At 43.1% G+C, this 21131-nt stretch overlaps 3 protein-coding genes across 5 annotated transcripts; 1 reads left to right on the forward strand and 2 right to left on the reverse strand.

Moving 5' to 3' along the window:
- Positions 1-629: 629 nt before the first annotated feature.
- On the reverse strand, positions 630-11575 carry LOC5509541 (nudC domain-containing protein 3). Of its 2 annotated transcripts, XM_048719472.1 has the most exons (6): positions 11366-11575; positions 5854-5997; positions 4915-5135; positions 3991-4202; positions 2821-3110; positions 630-1753 (listed from the first exon to the last, which is right to left on the reverse strand). In XM_048719472.1, exons 1-6 carry the CDS (start codon positions 11549-11551, stop codon positions 1661-1663), a joined length of 1146 nt encoding a protein of 381 aa, XP_048575429.1. In that variant the 5' UTR covers positions 11552-11575; the 3' UTR covers positions 630-1660. The 2 variants fall into 2 exon arrangements, with proteins under 2 accessions (XP_048575429.1, XP_048575430.1); XM_048719473.1 differs by lacking the exon at positions 5854-5997.
- LOC5509543 (actin, cytoplasmic 1) lies at positions 9130-20677 on the forward strand. 2 transcript variants are annotated; one of them, XM_048719474.1, is made up of 4 exons: positions 9130-9136; positions 17961-17967; positions 19276-19386; positions 19732-20677. In XM_048719474.1, coding segments are annotated over exons 1-4 (885 nt in total). In that variant the 5' UTR covers positions 9130-9134; the 3' UTR covers positions 20497-20677. The 2 variants fall into 2 exon arrangements, with proteins under 2 accessions (XP_048575431.1, XP_001630039.1); XM_001629989.3 differs by lacking the exons at positions 9130-9136; positions 17961-17967 and adding an exon at positions 18850-19202.
- Positions 12894-18387, reverse strand: LOC5509542 (DNA polymerase delta subunit 2). The gene is made up of 10 exons (XM_032378482.2): positions 18029-18387; positions 17690-17811; positions 17138-17261; positions 16339-16574; positions 15886-15975; positions 15615-15695; positions 14846-15003; positions 14301-14428; positions 14084-14185; positions 12894-13694 (listed from the first exon to the last, which is right to left on the reverse strand). The coding sequence occupies exons 1-10, from the start codon at positions 18279-18281 to the stop codon at positions 13516-13518; spliced, it is 1473 nt and encodes a 490-aa protein (XP_032234373.2). The 5' UTR covers positions 18282-18387; the 3' UTR covers positions 12894-13515.
- Positions 20678-21131: the final 454 nt, after the last annotated feature.

Genomic DNA, 21131 nt, shown 5'->3' on the forward strand with positions numbered 1-21131 from the left:
CCCCTGAGAATGGACAGCAGTGGATTACTGAACACCAGAAGCGACAACGTGAGGCTCACACCAACGCTGGTGAACGCCTCAAGGAAGCTGCAGAGACCAGGAACTCTAGGTATCATCAAGGCAGACACCTAGCTGAACCAATTCCAGTTGGGGAACGAGTGCTCAAGAGGAACAGGGGAGTACGTGGCAGAAACAAAATACAAGACCGCTGGGAGAGCGACATTTACAAGGTGTGTGAGCGGAGGGACAACACTTACGTTATCAAGCGGGCAGATGGCCATGGTGATGAGGTGGTGAGCCGCGCTGAACTTCAGGTTTGCCCAAGATCAATGGCACCATAACAACGTCAGAGACGCTCCCCGGCCCCTGCAGCCCATCTATCTGACAGTGACTCGGAAGAGGATGATGTCAATCTCAACCTGCAGCTTCATCCAGCACCAGTTAACCCAGCAAAGAGCACAGACCCTGACAGCGAGGAGGAACAGATGCCACTGCGACGGTCCACCAGGGTAACAGGAGGTTTTAACCCAAACCCACATCGCTATCCTAGATCTGCACTTCAATAGTACTCCGAGGACGGAGCACAGAAAAGCAGGGGTGGATGTGACCCCATGAAAGAACAATCAAAGTACAAAATGAACATTGATTTAATGTACATGTTTCAAATTCCTTTAGATTAGTATCAATAGCTTGATAGTGCTAATTGAATTAAGTTAGGATCCTTTACCATTTCCCAGGAAGATTAGTTTCTAAATTTAACAGGACAATGGACGCCGAGTTATTTGAACGGTAGTAAATGTTAAGCGTCCCTAGAAAAAAGCGCGTCCCCAAGCGAGTTTAAAAGCGGCTGTTTTTACAGTATCTGTTAGTTTTTAGTTTAGTACCGTTGAGCAAAGGAGACGTATTGCTTGCGAGGCGTGATGCGGGAACGAGACATGCAGTTGCTCAGGGAAGACATCAGCAGAGATAGGCTACATGCTTAGAGCGCTGTCCGTACGGGCCTGTCATGCCAGTTGTGTTCAGTTTGATTTACCGGTTGTAAGTACTTTGTTTACAAAAGTAGCTTTGGCTTAGGATAGCTTTTCTCGGGATTGGACTATGTTTGTTATCACTTAAAATTTATTATTTAATTTGTTAATAAATCCTTATAAGTCCATGCCTTGCATCACGTATTCGTTCTCACGTTGCCTTTCGCTCGATCGTTTTCGTTTCATTCCTTTTATTTTTGCCTACTTTTTGGCTGGTATCAGAACCTGATAGTTTTGCCTTCAGTATTGCATTTGTTTCTACATTTTTCTTAACCGCACGGTTTAATGTCAAGTTCCGACGGTTACAGTATCATTCTATCACGCTTACAACTCAAAAGTATCATGAGTATCAAAGTCTGAAACCCCATCCCACTTCACTCATGGGGAATGATTTCAGGCTGACACTTAGGACAATTACAGAGGAGACTACTTTGCTACGGGCATATGTTCCTGGACTACAATACGTGCCATCTTCGGATGGGATACTAACTTAAAAGCTTTATCTTGGTCACGGTAGCAGGTACATGCAAAGGGGATGCACAGGCTCCTCCCCCTGGCCGCCAGCAAACCCTGGGTACGCGCCTGGATAAATAGACAAAGTAGTTTTGCATATGTTTGCTGTCCTTGCTGGGCTATGATATGTTCAGTTTTGATGGGTCGAATGGAGTGCCTGCAAATGGAGACCCTTTAGCATTCCACGCTTTCTTGAGCATCTCATGGGTTTGCTGTGCAAGAGAGAAATACAAAATATCAGTAGTGATGGGGCACTGAGGTAAGAGGTGGATTTACACCCTAGTGCGTGGTTGCAAATGTTGACAATTTTTTTCTTGGCATTAGTTTGACCAGGTTTGAAAAACGACTTGAATTCTCTACATCCTCATATCCCATCATCTTTACAACCCCATATCCCATCACCTCTACAACCCCATATCCCATCATCTCTACATCCCCATATCCCATCATCTCTAAATCCCCATATCCCATCACCTCTACAACCCCATATCCCATCATCTCTACATCCCCATATCCAATCATCTCTACATCCCCATATTCCATCATCTCTACAACCCCATATCTTATCATCTCTACATCCCCATATCCCATCATCTCTACATCCCCATATCCCATCATCTCTACATCCCCATATCCCATCATCTCTACAACCCCATATCCCATCATCTCTACATCCCCATATCCTATCATCTCTACAACCCCATATCCCATCATCTCTACATCCCCATATCCTATCATCTCTACAACCCCATATCCCATCATCTCTACATCCCCATATCCTATCATCTCTACAACCCGATATCCCATCATCTCTACATCCTCATATCCCATTATCTCTACATCCCCATATCCCATCATCTCTACAACCCCATATCCCATCAGCTCTACATCCCCATATCCCATCATCTCTACAACCCCATATCCCATCATCTCTACAACCCCATATCCCATCATCTCTACAACCCCATATCCTATCATCTCTACAACCCCATATCCCATCATCTCTACAACCCCATATCCCATCATCTTTACATCCCCATATCCCATCATCTCTACAACCCCATATCCCATCATCTCTACATCCCCATATCCCATCATCTCTACAACCCCATATCCTATCATCTCTACAACCCCATATCCCATCATCTCTACAACCCCATATCCCATCATCTCTACATCCCCATATCCCATCATCTCTACAACCCCATATCCCATCAGCTCTACATCCCCATATCCCATCATCATATATTAGCATAGTTGGTTCCAGACCCCACACTACCTGCTCTTTCACGGTAGGTTTCCCCATCTGCTTCTGGCGATAGTCGTACATCACTTGCTCGTAGTCAGTCTGAGTCTGCTCATCGAAGTCGTGAATGTCTCGGGTTGTGTCTATTTTCGTTCTGTCAATCTCAGGATCTCCCTTAATCACTGTCGTCCAGAAGCGTTCTTCCGTTTTCTCTAAATTGATGGCCACACATTTTCCTGGCTCAAGAGACCACATGCACTCTTCACACTTGACATGTCTTTGTAGCTGCCCATCTACAAGTATTGTGCTCCCTTTTTTAAGATCTAAGATAAAGTTGACAATGTTGTGGATGCATGATGAGTATTGCAAGGTGTTATATAGGTACATAGCCATGGTTTTTTGAGAGGGGTAGATCTTTGCAGTCATACAAATGTATCTAAAATTTCATGGTTTCTAAAAGAGAGAAAGTAAGAAAAGACTGTTTCCTACGCTAAAATGAAAATAAATTCGCATGAATTTATTTTGCTTTCAATGGTATCCGGTTGTTAGGAGACCGTCCATCGAGTCAAGTAAATTGAAAGCACGGTACCGAAAGCACAAATGACTTACATGGGGATTTATTTTTGTTTAGTGAACTTACTTGACTTCGAAAGGTAGCCTTTAAAAAAAACAGTATAGCTGCCTAATGACTGGGGTCATTAGTGTTTGTTAAGAAGAGAGTAAACAAATATTTTATTAAAAATGATTGGCAACACAAATTTACAAGTAAAAAATTTTGAAATTTTGGCTGCCAATTGGAGACTTCAAGCATATTCTAGCACATTCCAGCACATTCTTTAGCACATTCTTTAGCACATTCTAGCACATTCTATCACATTCCAGCACATTCTTTAGCACATTCTAGCACATTCTATCACATTCCAGCACATTCTTTAGCACATTCTAGCACATTCTATCACATTCCAGCACATTCTAGCACATTTTTTAACACATTCTAGCACATTTTTTAACACATTCTAGCACATTTTTTAGCTCATTCTAGCACATTCTTCAGCACATTCCAGCACATTTTAGCACATTCCAGCACATTTTAGCACATTCCAGCACATTCTAGCACATTTTAAGCTCATTCTAGCACATTCTTCAGCACATTCCAGCACATTTTAGCACATTCCAGCACATTCTAGCACAATGCCACTTTACCATCAGGTGGGACACTTCCTTTCAGAAAAACCTTCAAAGATGAGTTCTTGATCTCAACCCCAACGTCGCGAGCTTTCTTTACACAGCTTGGAACAGGCACCTTGATGTCTATGTCGTGAATAGTTTGCGCCCATACGTAGTCCTCAAGGGCTGCGCCATTATAGCAATCAGGCTGTGTTCCCGGTAACAAGCCTTTAGACTCGTCTTGTGTGCTGTCATTGAGAACAAAACATTAGAACAAAATATAATTACTCTACATGAGTCAACTCTAGCTTGATTGAGCTGAAGCACTCTCTAGCACTTTCTACTTTTCAATAGTTAAGTAAATTTTTTAAAGATATTTTATTAAAGACAGGCATATCATAATTTAACTAACTAACAAATTACACAATTTAATTATCAAAGCAATTACTAATTAGTTAAAGGAGGGGGGCCTAAGGGGAGTGCAAAAACGGACAGAAAGCTGCACAGAAACTGCACAGAAAAACAAAAACAAAACAAAAACCTCAAAACCATCAAAATAATTAAATAAACCGGGCATTCTAGAGAAACTGTAAAACCAAGGAATAAAATATGATAAGCCGCGCAAGATTTGAGGCATCACAGAAAACACTTACACAATTTAATTATCAAAGCAATTACTAATAAGTTAAAGGAGGGGGGCCTAAGGGGAGTGCAAAAACAGACTGAAAGCTGCACAGAAACCGCACAGAAAAACAAAAACAAAAACAAAAACTCAAAACCATCAAAATAATTAAATAAACCGGGCATTCTAGAGAAACTGCAAAACCAAGGAATAAAATATGATAAGCCGCGCAAGATTTGAGGCATCACCGAAAACACTTACACCCCCCTCTTAAAGCAAACCGGCAATCTAAGCTATTGCATGGAGATCAACATTTAAAATGATCTATAACCACAAACCTAGAAGATGTGTTCTTAAAAGATGGGGAGACATCATTTTGTTGTCTTTCCATGTCTGTACCAGCAGCATCAGATGATGAAGTACTAGTATTGCTTGTCACTGCAGTAGTTGAGCCTGTTTCTTCCTGCTCTTCAGAAGTTGTGACTTCTACAGTGGATTCAACCCCAACAGGAATTGCTTCTTCGTGCATTGCGCCACTAGAAGGCCCTTCATTGACTGGCTGAAACAGCAGAACCTAACATCAACACACAGCGATCTGATCAACAGTTTTGAGTCGTCTTTATGGATGGATTCACAATAATATGAGTTTACTGAGATCCTTCTTGGCTAGAACAAAAAGGAACCAAATATTATCCCTCACCCAGGGAATGTAGAGGAACTTGATTATACATTAAGCCGCTTGGGTTGTCTAACTGGGTGGTATGGGTTATGCTGCATTGTGTTATTTCTTTTATTCAAACTCAACATTTTGGTGGCAAAATGATGGTAATTACTACCAGGTGCAATCCAATTTCACAAACTTACACAACACATCTCTCCCCACATCTTGACAGTTTTTAGAAAATTGATTCATTAGAAAATTATTTTGTCATTTTGGTAAAAGGCATACAAGAAAAATTAGCAAAAAATATTTGCTAATAACTGTATTTTTTATTAAAAAATACAAGCAGCCACCAACTTATGCTGACCTTAGAGCAGCATGTGAGATGAAAGATGGGACCGCAAAGCACTGCGGGAAAGCTTGGCCACCACTGACTATAGGTAGGGCAGTATTCCACTATGTCGGGCTGTATAACTCAAAATAGAGGTCTGTCTTTTGGTCAATTCAGCTCAAAAACAGCCAGGGATCAATAAGTTATACTGTGTTTTGGGGGCTCTTGATACACATATAGCACCCAGTCCCGGCAAGTTAGCCGATGTGTGAATATGACATTCACCTTGCTTGTGCCAGCAGAGGTTGGAGCCGTTTGTTGACATTTTTCTCTCACTTTTCCTTCACTTTTCTTTTTAGCCATCTCTGGATCCTTGTCTTTCTTAATTCCCTGTGACTCCAAGACCATGGCTTGGTACTTCATAAACAGCTGAGATAAAAAAGCATACAACAGAACTATTTAATGCTATTTATCGTCAAGGCAACAACAAGAAAGGACGAATAACTGTATAATATGCTACAACCATCCATCCCATGTAGGGGACTTGCTCTAAGAGATATGTGTTTTATATTAGCATAATTTAGATACGTGCCTCGAGCCTCACTTCCACGAGAGAGGTCGGCCATGTTGAAATGCCTTCGCACGGGCATGAATAAAAGTGTGTTTTGTTAAGTATTACTCAGCTTCTTCATTGGCGACGAGCTAAAAATGGCAGCAGTTTTTGGAACACTGTCGAAATACAACCCACAGAAGCATACCACAGACATTATTTCGATGCAAATGGCATCACCGAAATGACAAAGAAACGTGCGATCCTGCTCGCCTCGGTCGGGGACAAGACTTACTTGTTAATAAAAAGTCTATGTCAGCCGAGAACACCGTCAGATAGCTCGTTCGACGAGTTGGTAAAGTTGGTGCAAGACCATTTTACGCCGAAACCCTCAGAAATCGTTCAAAGATTCAAGTTCTACACTCGTGTTCATCAAGTCCGAGAAACGGTGCATGAGTTTGTCGCTGCTCTTTGTAATTTGAGCAAAGATTGCAACTTTGGCTCTACACTAAACACCATGATGAGAGACAGATTGGTGGTAGGGATGAATGACGATCACGTCCAGCGGAAACTACTACAAGAATCGACATTAACCTTCGACAAAGCTTTGGAAATTGCAGTGGCTATGGAAACTACCAACAGCAACTTAAAAGAAATAAGTAGCAGTGCAAAGGCCAGGGAAGAAAGTGTGAATAAAGTGTTCAAACCCAAATTCAAAGGTGATTCTAGTCAAAACAAGAAGGGTAAGGATCATAAAACACACAACAGTTCAAGACCAGAAGGTAAGCTATCTAAGAATTGTTTTAGATGTGGGGGAAGACATGACCAGAAAACTTGTAAATACAAGGAAGGAAGCTGTTTTTCATGTCAGAAGAAAGGTCATATACAGACGGTTTGCAAAAGCAAAAGCAAAAACCCCGCTTGCAATTTAGTTCAGGATGATGAAAGTGAGGATAGTGATGTCTTGCCCATGTATTCTGCATTCCACATTGGTAGTCCAAAACAACCCCCAATTGAAGTGTCGATTGAGATTAATTCTAGACCATTATTCTTTGAGGTTGACACGGGGTGCCCCGTGACCCTTATTAGCGAAGAGACATTGAACAGTGTCTATGAGGGGAAATTACCCCAGCTTCAGAAGTGTACCCACACTCTCAAATGCTTCACGGGACACAAAATAGAGATTTTGGAAACTGTTGAAACAAAAATTCAGTACCAGAATCAGACAAGGGTTTTCCCCATTACAGTTGTTAAAGGAAAGAGCCCTAGTCTCTTGGGGAGGGACTTGATCAAAGAGTTTTCAGTTATGAAAATTGCTCAAGGGGAAATAAATCTCAAAGATATTTTGGGCAAGCATCCTCAGGTCTTCAAGGAAGAACTTGGGACTTTAAAGGGGGTCAAAGCAAAGATCCACGTATCTAAAGGGGTCACACCCCGGTTTTTCAAGCCCCGTCCTTTGCCCTATGCCATGAAAGGGAGGGTTGAAGAAGAGATTGACAGGCTAGTTAGAGAGGGGATCCTGAGGCCAGTAGAATTTTCAGATTGGGTCGCGCCAATTGTCCCTGTCCTCAAACCAGACAACTCCATTCGCTTGTGTGGAGACTACAAGGTGACAGTAAATCAAGTTTCACATCTAGAACAGTATCCCCTACCCACTTTTGAAGATATCTCGGCAAAACTAGCAACAGGGAGCAAATTCTCGAAACTTGACCTGAGTCATGCTCACCAACAGTTACTACTAGATAAAGAGTCAGCGAAGTATGTCACGATAAACACCCACATGGGGATGTTTACTTACTCTAGACTCCCCTATGGAGTTTCCTCTGCGCCTGCAATATTCCAGCGGACTATTGACAGTATCTTACGAGATATACCAGGTGTAGCAGTTTACATGGATGACATTTTAGTCACAGGGGCAACAGATGTAGAACACTTGGAACGACTTGACTTGGTACTGACCAAATTAGAAGAGTCTGGTCTCAGACACAAGAACTCCAAGTGTACTTTTATGGCAGATAAAGTTGTTCAAGCCCTGTTGGAAATACGAGCACCTGTAAATGTGTCAAAGCTCAAATCATACTTGGGTTTACAAAACTACTATAACCAATTTCTTCCTAATCTGTCAACAGTTCTCGCACCCCTACACAGGTTGCTGAGGAAGGAAACTGCATGGCAGTGGGGAGATCCTGAACAGCAGTGTTTTGACACAACAAAGAAGATGATTACGACAGCTGGTGTGCTGGTTCATTACAATCCTGAGCAACCTCTCCTACTCCAGTGTGACGCTTCCCCGTACGAAGTTGGGGCAGTTCTTTCACATGTTATGGATGATGGGAGTGACCAGCCAATTGCTTTAGCTTCCAGGACACTGAACACTTCTGAACAGAAGTATTCACAGCTAGACAACGAAGGCGCATGTGTGATGTTCGGGCTGAAGAAGTTTCATAAGTACCTGTATGGACGTCACTTTACTATCGTTACTGACCATAAACCGCTTGTTTCACTTTTCAGCAAAAAGAAACAAGGACCTACTACTACATCACCAAGGTGCAGAGGTGGGCGGTGACATTGCGGGGTTATGAGTACGACATCGTTTACAAGTCTGGCAGTAGCCATGGGAATGCCGATGCGTTGAGTCGTCTCCCTCTACGCATCACCACCAGAGTTTCAGCAGAGGAAATGAAGTTAATGTTTCACCTGTCACCGCAGCCCAGATCCGCAACTTGACACACCGGGATCTAGTCCTTGCAAATGTAAAGGAGTACTTGCTGCGTGGTTGGCCAGATGATGTTAAGGACCCTGAATTATTACCGTATAAGTCAAAGAGGGAGGAGCTTAGCGTTCAAGATGGCTGCATATTACGAGGAGCAAGGGTTGTGGTACCCCCTCAGGGCCGTAAGCGAGTCCTCGAAGATCTTCATGAGGCACATCCCGGGATATGCCAAATGAAGGCGTTGGCACGGAGCTACGTCTGGTGGCCAACCATTGAGAAGGAGATAGAGTCCATGGTGAAGACATGTGAGGCATGCCAGGTCCACCAGAAAGCTTCTGCCTCAGCACCACTTCACCCCTGGGAGTGGCCAGTTCAGCCCTGGGAGTGGCCGGATCACCCCTGGGAGTGGCCGGATCAGCCCTGGGAGTGGCCAGATCACCCCTGGGAGTGGCCGGATCAGCCCTGGGAGTGGCCGGATCACCCCTGGGAGTGGCCGGATCACCCCTGGGAGTGGCCGGATCAGCCCTGGGAGTGGCCGGATCAGCCCTGGGAGTGGCCGGATCAGCCCTGGGAGTGGCCAGATCAGCCCTGGGAGTGGCCAGATCACCCCTGGGAGTGGCCAGATCAGCCCTGGGAGTGGCCGGATCAGCCCTGGGAGTGGCCGGATCACCCCTGGGAGTGGTCAGATCAGCCCTGAGAGTGGCCAGATCAGCCCTGGGAGTGGCCGGATCAGCCCTGGGAGTGGCCGGATCAGCCCTGGGAGTGGCCGGATCACCCCTGGGAGTGGCCAGATCAGCCCTGGAGGAGAATTCACATAGACTACGCGGGACCCTTGATGGGAAGGATGCTACTTATAATCGTGGACGCACACTCCAAGTGGATTGAAGCTGATATCATGGCGAACACCACATCAGGCAGTACCATCAACAAGCTGCGTAAAGTATTCGCTGTCCATATTCTCCCAGAGGTAGTGGTGTCCGATAACGGTTCCAACTTCACCAGTGAGGAATTTGCAACGTTTATGAGATAAAATGGTATAATCCATAAGACCACAGCTCCTTACCATCCTGCTTCAAATGGTCTTGCCGAACGGTACAGTACAGTGCAGTACAGTTGATTGAGGATTGTCTGTTGAAAGAGCCAGGTGACACGATGGCAACTAACTTGCAGCGGTTGCTATCCCGCTACCGGATGACCCCTCACACAACTACCGGAAGGTCACCAGCAGAAATGCTAATGGGGAGGAAATTATGGTCGCGTTTTGATTTGCTACACCCCAACCTACAAGGAAAGATCCGGCAGAAACAAGAGCGAATGAAAGAGCAACATGACGCCCACGACAAAGATCGCCAAATTAAGCCTGGTGATCATGTTTATTTCAAGAACTTTGGCTATGGTCCCAAGTGGTTGGCTGGAGTTATCAAGATGGTTACAGGCCCAGTCTCCTACACCGTAGTCGCAATGGACGGCCGCGAACACCGTAGGCATGTCGATCACCTTCGGCTTCGTTACCAGAAAACAGAGGAAAGAGTTCCCAGAACCGAAGGACAGTTAGACGTTGATACTGAGGGACCAGTTTCAGTGGGTGATACTAATGCGAGAAGTGGGTTAACAGAAGGAAGCAATACCGAATTAGACATAGCATCCACAAGCGAACCAATCTTGTTATTAGAAGAACCAGACTCATCAGCCGCGGTCATTACCCAACAAGACACTGGACAGCCGAAACAGTCAGAAGTTGAGCCGGTGTCACCTACACCAGTACGGAGATCAGAGAGGGCACGGAAACAGCCTACGCACTTACAGGACTTTGTTGTATATGCCTAGAACTACAGGAACTGATTTCAATAGTTTATATTGTATGTTACATTTAGCTTAAGAGGAAGGAAGTGTTGTATATTAGCATAAATTAGACAGGGGCCTTGAGCCTCACTTCCATGTGAGAGGTCGGTCATACCGACGCACGGGCATGAATTAAAGCGTGTTTTGTTAAGTATTACTTAGCTTCTTCAATATGACCTTTTTAGTGACAAATTCAAGCTACAAAAGACACACAGATTACTATGCCCGTCACACCAAAGAACGATGAAAAAATGAAATCCTTACATAAAAATAACCCCTTTCTAAAAAGAAAGACTTTCTGGCTTTATTCGTAAGCATAAAATAAGTTATTTTTGCATGCGCAAGTTTGTCACTCAAGAAGTCATGTGATAAGTCCCCTATTCAGAGACCACCTTCACACGACTGTACAAGAAAATAAGGACAAGAAAATCGAAGCGCAATATCTTCGTTTACATACGCTAATCTTTGAAAATTCAATGAAGATTGATTGATTGAAAATGTTTATATACATTCTCTGTATTCAACCGCATCGGCCCTCTTGTTTTTTTTCACATTCTGTATTTTACTCGATTTCACAAGATTTCTGCCCAAGTTGGGTTGACAGTAATACTGTAATATGTAACGCACTAGTAACGCACTAGTTAAACTACTGTAAGATGTAATTTAAAAAAAGGCAATGGAATTGTACTCACTGATCGAACCATATTTTCGGCTACGCCGGGAGGGAAACCCATTTTATCACTCTCACTAGTCATAACCCGAAAGAAGTCAGTCCGACGTGCAAGGAAGGAGAATATTGCTTCAAGAAACGGCTTAATTTCCGTACAATTCTGTAAAATCCCAAGAAAAACATTGTCGTACTGGGAAGTGGCCGCCATTTTGTTTTGCTAGTCACCAGGCTTTTGTGCGCAATTCAGACGGCTAGGGTCTGAGTTATGGGCCCCGGCCCAAGCGAGTGGTAACCCTGTGGTGTCTGGATGACGGACAAGCAGATGAAATATGCAAAAACTTCAGGTCTAAGTGAACTAGTCAAGACAGCTGAGAATAAAGAGATTTTAAGCCAATGGCGTTGTTTATTTTTTTATTTAGGCAATTTGAGAAAATCTTGCAAATAGCTCAGAGAAACAATGAACTCAAATTTTAGAAGCTCAGAAACTTGTTACAAATTTTAACACAGAAGGCGTTACTATATACAAAATTGACACTAATATCTTGAAAACCTCTCTGAGAAGACAATTTTTAGCGGTCAAGACAGATACGGGCGACACCACCCACCACCCACCCCCTAGCCTCACGCCTACCATTTCACCTTGAAAATAGTCGGACTCAACACTCTCGGGGATCGTTCACTTCACATCCTTCCCCTGAGATCTACGTCCCATAAGCACGAACTTTATGACAAGTTGTGATCACCTGATCATCTGTTGCAAAGAGGGCTTTTCAGTCAAAGACTGTTTTTATTATGAAAGAAATACAAAAGCATGCATGGTATGGACTGGAGGGTTTCTAACCCACATTTGGTGTAGAGACATGCTAGCTCTAGCCTGGGTTTGAGACATGCTAAGGCCTGGGTTTGAGACATGCTAAAGCCTGGGTTTGAGACATGCTAGGGCCTGGGTTTGAGACATGCTAGGGCCTGGGTTTGAGACATGCTAAGGCCTGGGTTTGAGACATGCGAAGGCCTGGGTTTGAGACATGCTAAGGCCTGGGTTTGAGACATGCTTGGGCTTGGGTTTGAGACATGCTAAGGCCTGGGTTTGAGACATGCTAAGGCCTGGATTTGAGACATGCTAAGGCCTGGATTTGAGACATGCTAAGGCCTGGGTTCACCTGAGCGCAATTCAATTACTAACCTCTTTGCGGGGCTCAGCGGAAATGGAGACCGAGCGAAGAGTACGGCCGCGCGGGAATAGGAGTTGTGAGAGCACTCTATATCCGCAGGGACTCCAAACACGCCTGCTACGTATGATAGAGTATTTAACATTTTTTCAATTGCCAGAAAATAACAGGTCCCTCACCCCCCCCCACACACACAAAATGAAATTCCTGCCTTGTACCCATAACATGTGATAAGCGCGCAAGGCATATTTAATGGAAAGGGTGAAAAGGTATTTCACTTTCGTTTGACCCGTCCCGTGATTCTTTGCAAATGCTTTACCCTTCCCATAATGCAAAGCCTGAGTGAGACACATAACGAGGCAGACATACTTTCAACAGGAATGAAGGCTTCTGATGTTCAAACACATCTGATAACATTTATTAATATACAGTTGGTTTATAAGTTCTTGGACGCTAAGCCACAAGTATACTATTCGTGGAGTTGCTTGACCTTGACCCAAGAAATGTGCGCAGCCCTTCAAGCTCATTACAATAGTGCTTGTTACTGAGGCCTAGTTGTGTTGCTTTCAAATGCATGCCAATTCGATTGTTCTGTGTTCATTTGGATTTAGAGCAGGGTTTGTCCTAGGCCTGGCTTAACCAGTAAAATATTTGCTATTATGGAACATGTAACACAGTAGATGGAACACAGAAAGACAACAGAGTGATATTCTGCGGGCCCGTAGCCAGCGGGACCATTTTCTTTTATGTAGCTCGTTTGAAGCGGTACTCAATTTTTCTTCACTAGAGCAGACCTTCCAAACGAGAGGGCTCTACACTTTTTTGTATAGTACAGCATCTAAGTCTGTGTTACCCCCCTCCCCCATTTCTATCCACCTCCCTTTAGCTTCCCATAAATCCTGTGCATGCAACTAAACCCCACACGGATCCAGTTGAATAGTTGCAACAGCTTTATGTTGAAGGAATTCATATGTAACTGTGGCGTTAATATTCAGTATTATGTCTAACTCTCCATAGGTTCTCCCTCTGTCTTGTCCTCATGGCCGTTCTCCCGTGAGCCTGCGATGGTGGAAGAGACCTTCAGTGGTTGGCAGGTGAGCGTGCGCAGGTTGATCAAGGCGCATGTCTTGCTGGTGGCAAACGCTGGCACAGCAACAAGGAGGACTCTCTGCTTATTGTCACCTGTGGGGCAGAGGTCAAAGACGTATTGTCACCAGTGAAAGCAGAGTGTCAATTGGAATATATTCTATTGTCTTTTAAGGGTTGAGGTTTCCATCGTACCTCCAAAGGTAACTGGTGACAATGCGGCTTGTTCAATTGTTACACTCTACTGCGTGTCTCAACTCCACTCAACCCTGCTGTTGCCCCTAGGCAGATCTGGGTCCACCACTAAAGCATTCAGCACAAAAAGGGAAACCAAGAATAATCCACTGGTATCTTGCACATTACCTTTTCTTGGAGGGAAAAAGGGTTGCGGTGGGGTATCAGCACTGTACCAAATGTCACTAAGTCATTAAGTACACCCAAACAATGCTGCGGCTTCCAAGCATATCTTATCACTGGCAACTTACCAGTGAGTACTTTGGATTGATAGCTTGGCTGATTGCTTGCAAAGTAGACATGAGGACACTTCTCCAGGATGAAGGGATCTTGATCAGCGTATGGGTAACAGTCTAAACAGATCAAAAACCGCAATTTTCAAAGAGTACTCAAAAAGACCACACTGTCAGGTTGCAATGAGTGACACACTTAGGGTATCAAGTGCTGCAGGTACAATGGGTGACATACCTAGGGTGTCAGGTGCTGTAGGTGCAAGATGGCTGCACACCATGTTCTGTTCCAAGATGTCCATACTGTTGTCAAAAGTAGTGACCTTACTGATGTCACTAACATTTTGGCCCGAGGTGCCAAGCACTCTGGATGCAAATAAAAAACACAACAAATCAACTGTTGGCGCTGTTTGACGCCCCCCCCCCCCTGACACCTGCATTCATCCATACCTGACCCCCCTAACATCTGCATTCATCTATACCTGACCCCCCTGACACTTGCATTTGTCCATACTTGACCCCCCTGACACCTGCATTCATCCATACCTGACCCCCTGACACCTGCATTCATCCATACCTGACCCCCCTGACATCTGCATTCATCTATACCTGACCCCCCTGAAACTTGCATTCATCCATACCTGATCCCCCTGACACTTGCATTTATCCATACCTGACCCCCCTGACACTTGCATTCATCCATACCTGACCCCCCTGACACTTGCATTCATCCATACCTGATACCTGCATTCATCCATACCTGACACCTGCATTCATCCATACCTGATGCCTCCTATGACAGCTTCATATGGGTTAGTCACACTTTGCATTGTGGGATATGCGATGGCCTCGGGGAACATGCACCGATGAAGAGGCTGCTGGGGCAGGGCGTGGTTTGTGGGGTCAAATTCACCAGGCATGACGTCAACAGCAACACAAGACTGAAATAGTATAGGGTGTCAGCAAAAATAAACTGGCAAGGGAACAGTAGTAGAGATGTGTGTATAAATGAATGCCCTAAAAATTCCTCTGAATCCATTATGCGATGTTTACCATATTGCTGCATGTACCTTATTATAGAAAATTACATTCCACTAAATCAACTCGAATTTGAAAAATTCTCATTAATGAAATATATCCTAATTAAGTTTATTGTTAATTTGTAATACACTAATTAAGTTAAATGTACATTTAGAAAACGTTAATTAATACTGAATTTTATAAAAGATCTAATACAAAATTCAATTATTTTTAAAACCATACTCTGTTTATTAATAAAGAGTTCCACATGTTTAGTTGTCTTCTTTGATCACGTTAGGTAATTTTTTAATTTGGTCGTTGTTCTCTCTAGCAGTAATAGCTTGCATGCTTGATGATAATAGTATTTTGTAAATGGAATGGATGATGCTAGGGTTCTAGCATCATCCTAGGCAAGATTTCAAAAAATAATACATTAGATTTTTGTATTAGAGACAGTGTAATTTAATCATTTTGGATACTATTATAATAAGAACGCTTGGAATTCTGTATGGCAGTAAAGTGCGGAACTTACAGCAAGCTGTTGCAGAAACTCATCAAGACTTTTGACAGCAGAGACGGTTCCAGCAGTGAGATTTCTTGTCAAATATTTTGCCTGTCAAAAATATTACAATCAGTCTTCTCCTTTGCTAGTGAGGCAGCTGAGAATTTTACCCTTTTGTACTTCTCTCAGTTGAAAGCTCATTGATTTTCATCAGTTTGAATTATGAGTTGGATTTTGATCATCATCAAGAAGTTGTACAAATCTGTTCATGGTATTTGAATCAACCAAAGGAAAATCATACCTTTTTTTCACTCTCTTTGGTCTGTGTGCATTTGCTGAGAGAGTTCCCCGCCACAATGACTCTCACAACTTTACCACAAGACTCTTGATCCTTTAAAAAATCAGCAAGTTAATGATGGTAAGAATTCATTAGGGGTATTTTCCTCTAGAACATTTCACTTGTAAAAAGATAACCCCTGGGGAACAGTAAGGATTAAACTTGATAAAAAAACAGCTGTGAAAAAGCCAGGTGCCGGAGGTCTCTTGGGGATTCAACATGTCTAAGACTGTCACCAATGTATCATTTTTGGCGACAAAACACTAGAAAGTCTTTAGGTGCATGATCTAAAGGCTTTGGACTCTCAATAATTTGTTGTTTTGCCAGCTTGGCCCTTGTAAGACATTTATGAAATCAATATGGGTTAGGCTTTCTGTAATCGGAAATGTGTACCACTTTAATAGTTATTCCTCATACCTGTAAACTGCCTAGTTCTCCAGTTATCAAATCACTCAGCAGCTGTAAGCTTAGCATATCCTGACTCTCCTCCCCAAACCCAAGACCTGACACCAATACCAGGAAGCGGTCATTTCCCTCGGCTATGTCCTGGTCGAGGTCTGGTGCAACCTGGTACGGCAGACCACTGGTACAGGAGTCCTCTACTACAAACTTGCCGTCATCAGAAGTACGGCCAGACAAGGCCATGATAGTACCTGCAATATCACCAGGAAGGAAAAAAAAACATGAGGGTACCAACAACCAGGAAGAATAAAAATACACCAAAGAAAAAGAACTAATAAATCATGTAACTAAATAAGCTCTCAATTAGGAGCACAACAAAACTTGGACATGGTCCATTGTCTGCCTGTGGTGACTTGTGAATTGGCTGGCAATTTGCAGAGAGAACGAAAAGATGGACAAAAAGCCAGAATGAAAAAAACAAATAAAGCAACTAGTGGAAGACGAATAGCAAACTAGAATCTATGTTGTAATATATGGGGTAAGATGGGTCTTATCTCTCCAACAAATTGAACTAAATCAACTGATATATCAATATCACTAGGAGGTTATTGTACTCCATCAATACATATAACCTTATTTTACTTCATTCAAAATAGTTAATAAATAAAAAACAAAGCATTCTACAATCTTATGCTTCACTTTGCAGTTAGCCTGTAGTAGACTACCCCTACTTATCGATCACAACCTACAAACTCTGAAACCTATTGGAACCCATTTCCAGCCTTCTTTGAATATAACACCCTAAATCACTCACCACTAATAGATGTACCAACTTCAATATTCCCTGTCAAAACCACCCGTTCACATTCATCTTCTAGTACCATGAAGTCGTCATCTGAGGCATAATTAACCCTGCTGGGCTGCAACAGAAGATTTTGCTGAAAAAAAGTATAAAAAAGAAAAGATCTGTGAGCAAAATGATGCATGTGAAGATGGTGGATCTAGCTGCTCTATTACATATTTAAACTGACATATCAATAACGGAAAAAAACACCACAAGGTTAAAATGGTAAGTTAAAACAAATATGTGAAAACAGAATAATTTTGCTGATGTTTTATGCATTATACAACTTTGTGTTTATTTTTCCTCCTGATTCCACACACCTACACAGACTACCTAGTTATTCTACAGCTTGTCACTACTCTTTCTGTTTCAGTTTATAATTTTGTCCCTAAAAACATGTTTAAAGTTAAATCTGCCCCTGAAGTTTGGCAGGCTACAAACTATTCCAAAAAGTTAAAAAATATGGCTGTGGCTGTGTGCCTTCCCTTCATCAAGCTTCCACAACCTTGTACAGCCACTCACCTCGGCACTCATCTCCTTCAGAACACATGGCTTCAACTCCATCTTCTTGAACAAGGTCCCAATAATACAGCACTTTTCTTCCAATTTAAGCTCTGTGAGTTTCTTGATTGGTAATGAATTTCCTGTTTAGACAAATGAGGGAATCATGGGAGGATACTATACAAATTCTTGTCGCCTATAGAAAAAAGGTCAATGCTGTTGGTTAAAAGCATGTATTCGTGCCATGGCAACTCGGGTGGGTCGAGGAAAAATCGGGAGCGGGGGGTATTAGGGAGAAGGTACATGTACCTTTTGGTATTATCACTTAGAACTGAAATATGATGGTCATATATTACTCACCCCACTTTCTCCTTGCAGCAGCTGCAAGCTTTTTCCTCATCGCCATTAGCCTCACGGCGTAAAACTGCGAATACTGCCTCCCGAAAGAACGCTCCTTTAGCCGAAATCGCTCGCTTAAGTTCTCATAACTACAAGTTGCACGATCGACTTTGTTTTCGTCTTCGATGCCACATTCTTGAGAATTCGGACGAGATAGAAGGCTCTCTGCTTTGAGACTTGTGCATTTACCTTTTGAAATTTCTGACGTATGCATATCAAGACGTTGCCACTAAAGAAAAAAACTGGGTTTGAGGAATAGTTTCAAGAGATTTTATAAGGAATCAATTTCCCGCCAAAGTAAAAGTAGATTTCAAGACCGCTGTACAGGTCGAATGGGAAGACTGGGCACTAGTCAATTTCAAAATGCACAGGTAGCCCCAAGCCATCTCTCTTTTTAGGGAAGAAATAATAATAATGCCAAGGCTTATGCTGTTCGTCAATTTCCAATAATAATAGTCACATTAATTCGTAATAATTATACTCCTTTTAATGTAAAATAAAATTTTCTTCGAAAAAAAAGCCTATCTATTTGAAACAGTTCAAAGTTTGTATTCTCGACAAGATAAGACAGATTTCCGAATCTGTGTGTTAATTGTTTCAATTACTCTTGGGTTTCCTGTGGTCACACGTCATTCTCAATAAAGAGTCTGGTTACCAGTCTCGAGAAGCCATTCATGACCATTTCATTTATGACAGGAGCCCATCAAGCCTGATTTTATGACCAAATAAGGTAACAAGTAATACCATATAAGGTCATAAATGGGAGTCACAGCACGCGTGGACGCGTGTCGGCTCACTTGCAGTCATCCCAAAGTTGAACCAACTGCTGCAGAAAAAAATCTTTGCTTTCACCTGCTTTTTCTTAGCTAAAAACTTCAAAATGGCAGATGACGATATCGCAGCTTTGGTTATCGATAATGGCTCCGGTATGTGCAAGGCCGGTTTCGCCGGAGACGATGCTCCCCGAGCCGTTTTCCCCTCCATTGTCGGCCGACCTCGCCATCAAGGCGTTATGGTCGGTATGGGCCAGAAAGACTCCTATGTAGGAGACGAGGCCCAGAGCAAGAGAGGTATTCTCACTCTGAAATACCCCATCGAACACGGAATTGTCACAAACTGGGATGACATGGAGAAAGTAAGAAATATGCTAGAGTTTGCACGCTTTTTGTCCACGGAAAGTGACTTGACTGTTCGTGTTTTCGTTTCAGATCTGGCATCACACATTTTACAACGAGCTTCGCGTTGCTCCCGAAGAGCACCCCGTTCTCCTGACAGAGGCTCCCCTCAACCCCAAAGCCAACAGAGAAAAGATGACACAGGTAAAATTAGAGTTGCCCGAAAACTGATTTCTACACCGTGAATTATATTTCTGAATGAAAACGCATTACTTAAAAAGTTTAGAAGCTTGATTTGTTTTGATTTAGCCTCTGGTAAAAAATTGTTTTATAGTTCTTTCACAATTTCTCTCTCATTGTAAAAACGCAAGACCCAGTTTCAAAGCGGAGTTTAACCAAGAAAAAAAACACAATGATTTTACTATTGCAAAATTATTCATCATGGGTTTAAAATTAATTTGACTTCTATATCATTACCAATGATAGTTGTACTCAGGTTATCATATCTCTGTTGCTTGTTTATCTAATTTGTTTCTCATCTTCTCACAGATCATGTTTGAGACCTTCAACAGCCCCGCCATGTATGTCGCTATCCAGGCCGTACTCTCCCTGTATGCCTCTGGTCGTACCACTGGTATTGTGATGGACTCTGGTGATGGTGTTTCACATACCGTGCCCATCTACGAGGGTTATGCTTTGCCCCATGCCATCCTCCGTCTGGACTTGGCTGGCCGTGATCTGACTGACTACTTGATGAAGATCCTGACAGAGCGTGGCTACTCTTTTACCACCACCGCTGAGCGTGAGATCGTACGTGACATTAAGGAGAAGCTCTGCTATGTTGCTCTTGACTTTGAGCAGGAAATGCAAACAGCTGCATCCAGCTCTAGCATCGAGAAAAGCTACGAGTTGCCCGATGGTCAGGTCATCACCATTGGTAACGAGAGATTCCGCTGTCCAGAGGCACTTCTCCAGCCCTCCTTCCTGGGTATGGAATCTTCTGGTATCCATGAGACCACCTACAACTCCATCATGAAGTGTGATGTTGACATCCGTAAGGACCTGTACGCCAACACCGTAATGTCTGGAGGAACGACTATGTACCCAGGGTTGGCTGATCGCATGCAGAAAGAAATATCTGCCCTTGCCCCTTCTACTATGAAGATCAAGATCATCGCTCCACCAGAGAGGAAATACTCCGTCTGGATCGGAGGCTCCATCCTCGCCTCCCTGTCCACCTTCCAACAGATGTGGATCTCCAAGCAGGAATACGACGAGTCTGGTCCTGCCATTGTTCACAGGAAGTGCTTCTAGGCTTGCATCAGACTGATGAAACCACATCTTGGTCGCTTTCATCAAGCACTGTATACCATGTTATGTGGGGCTGCTTAGAGGCAGTAGATCGTTTGTTTTTGTTGAAGGCTAGGACCATTCATTTATTGTTTTTCACATTGTAGAAACATCCATTTCAAAATAAATTGTTCTGCGTCAGTGAGAATGTGTGATGTGCTTTTTTTATCAGAAACGAAGTAAATTGTACCTGTAGTCTGAGCATCTTAACAACCAGCTTATGCCTGGTACACACTAGTAACATAATGACATGGGTGAGCACACTCTTATCTCCGTATGCTCAAGTGTGAATGGTATGACATTTTGACATAAACCCGACCTAATGACATAAGAGAAAAACATGTTTTTTCTCTTTTGTCATTGTGTCCATGTCGTTATGTCGGGCTAAACAAAGTGCGCGTGCCCATGTCGTTATGTCACTAGTGTGCACTAGGCATTAGAGAAGCTGTGAAGGAGGGAAGACAGGTTGACTAACAGGGAGAGTAGAAAAAGAATCCACTGACTAAAGTGAGGAGGCTTGGGGGGAGGGTACAAAACCCAAGCTTGAGACACCAACACCCAACCCTAGCATCTAAAGCAAACATATTTATGAGAGGATA

Source organism: Nematostella vectensis, chromosome 12, assembly GCF_932526225.1.
Source record: "Nematostella vectensis chromosome 12, jaNemVect1.1, whole genome shotgun sequence".
Lineage (NCBI taxonomy): Eukaryota > Metazoa > Cnidaria > Anthozoa > Actiniaria > Edwardsiidae > Nematostella > Nematostella vectensis.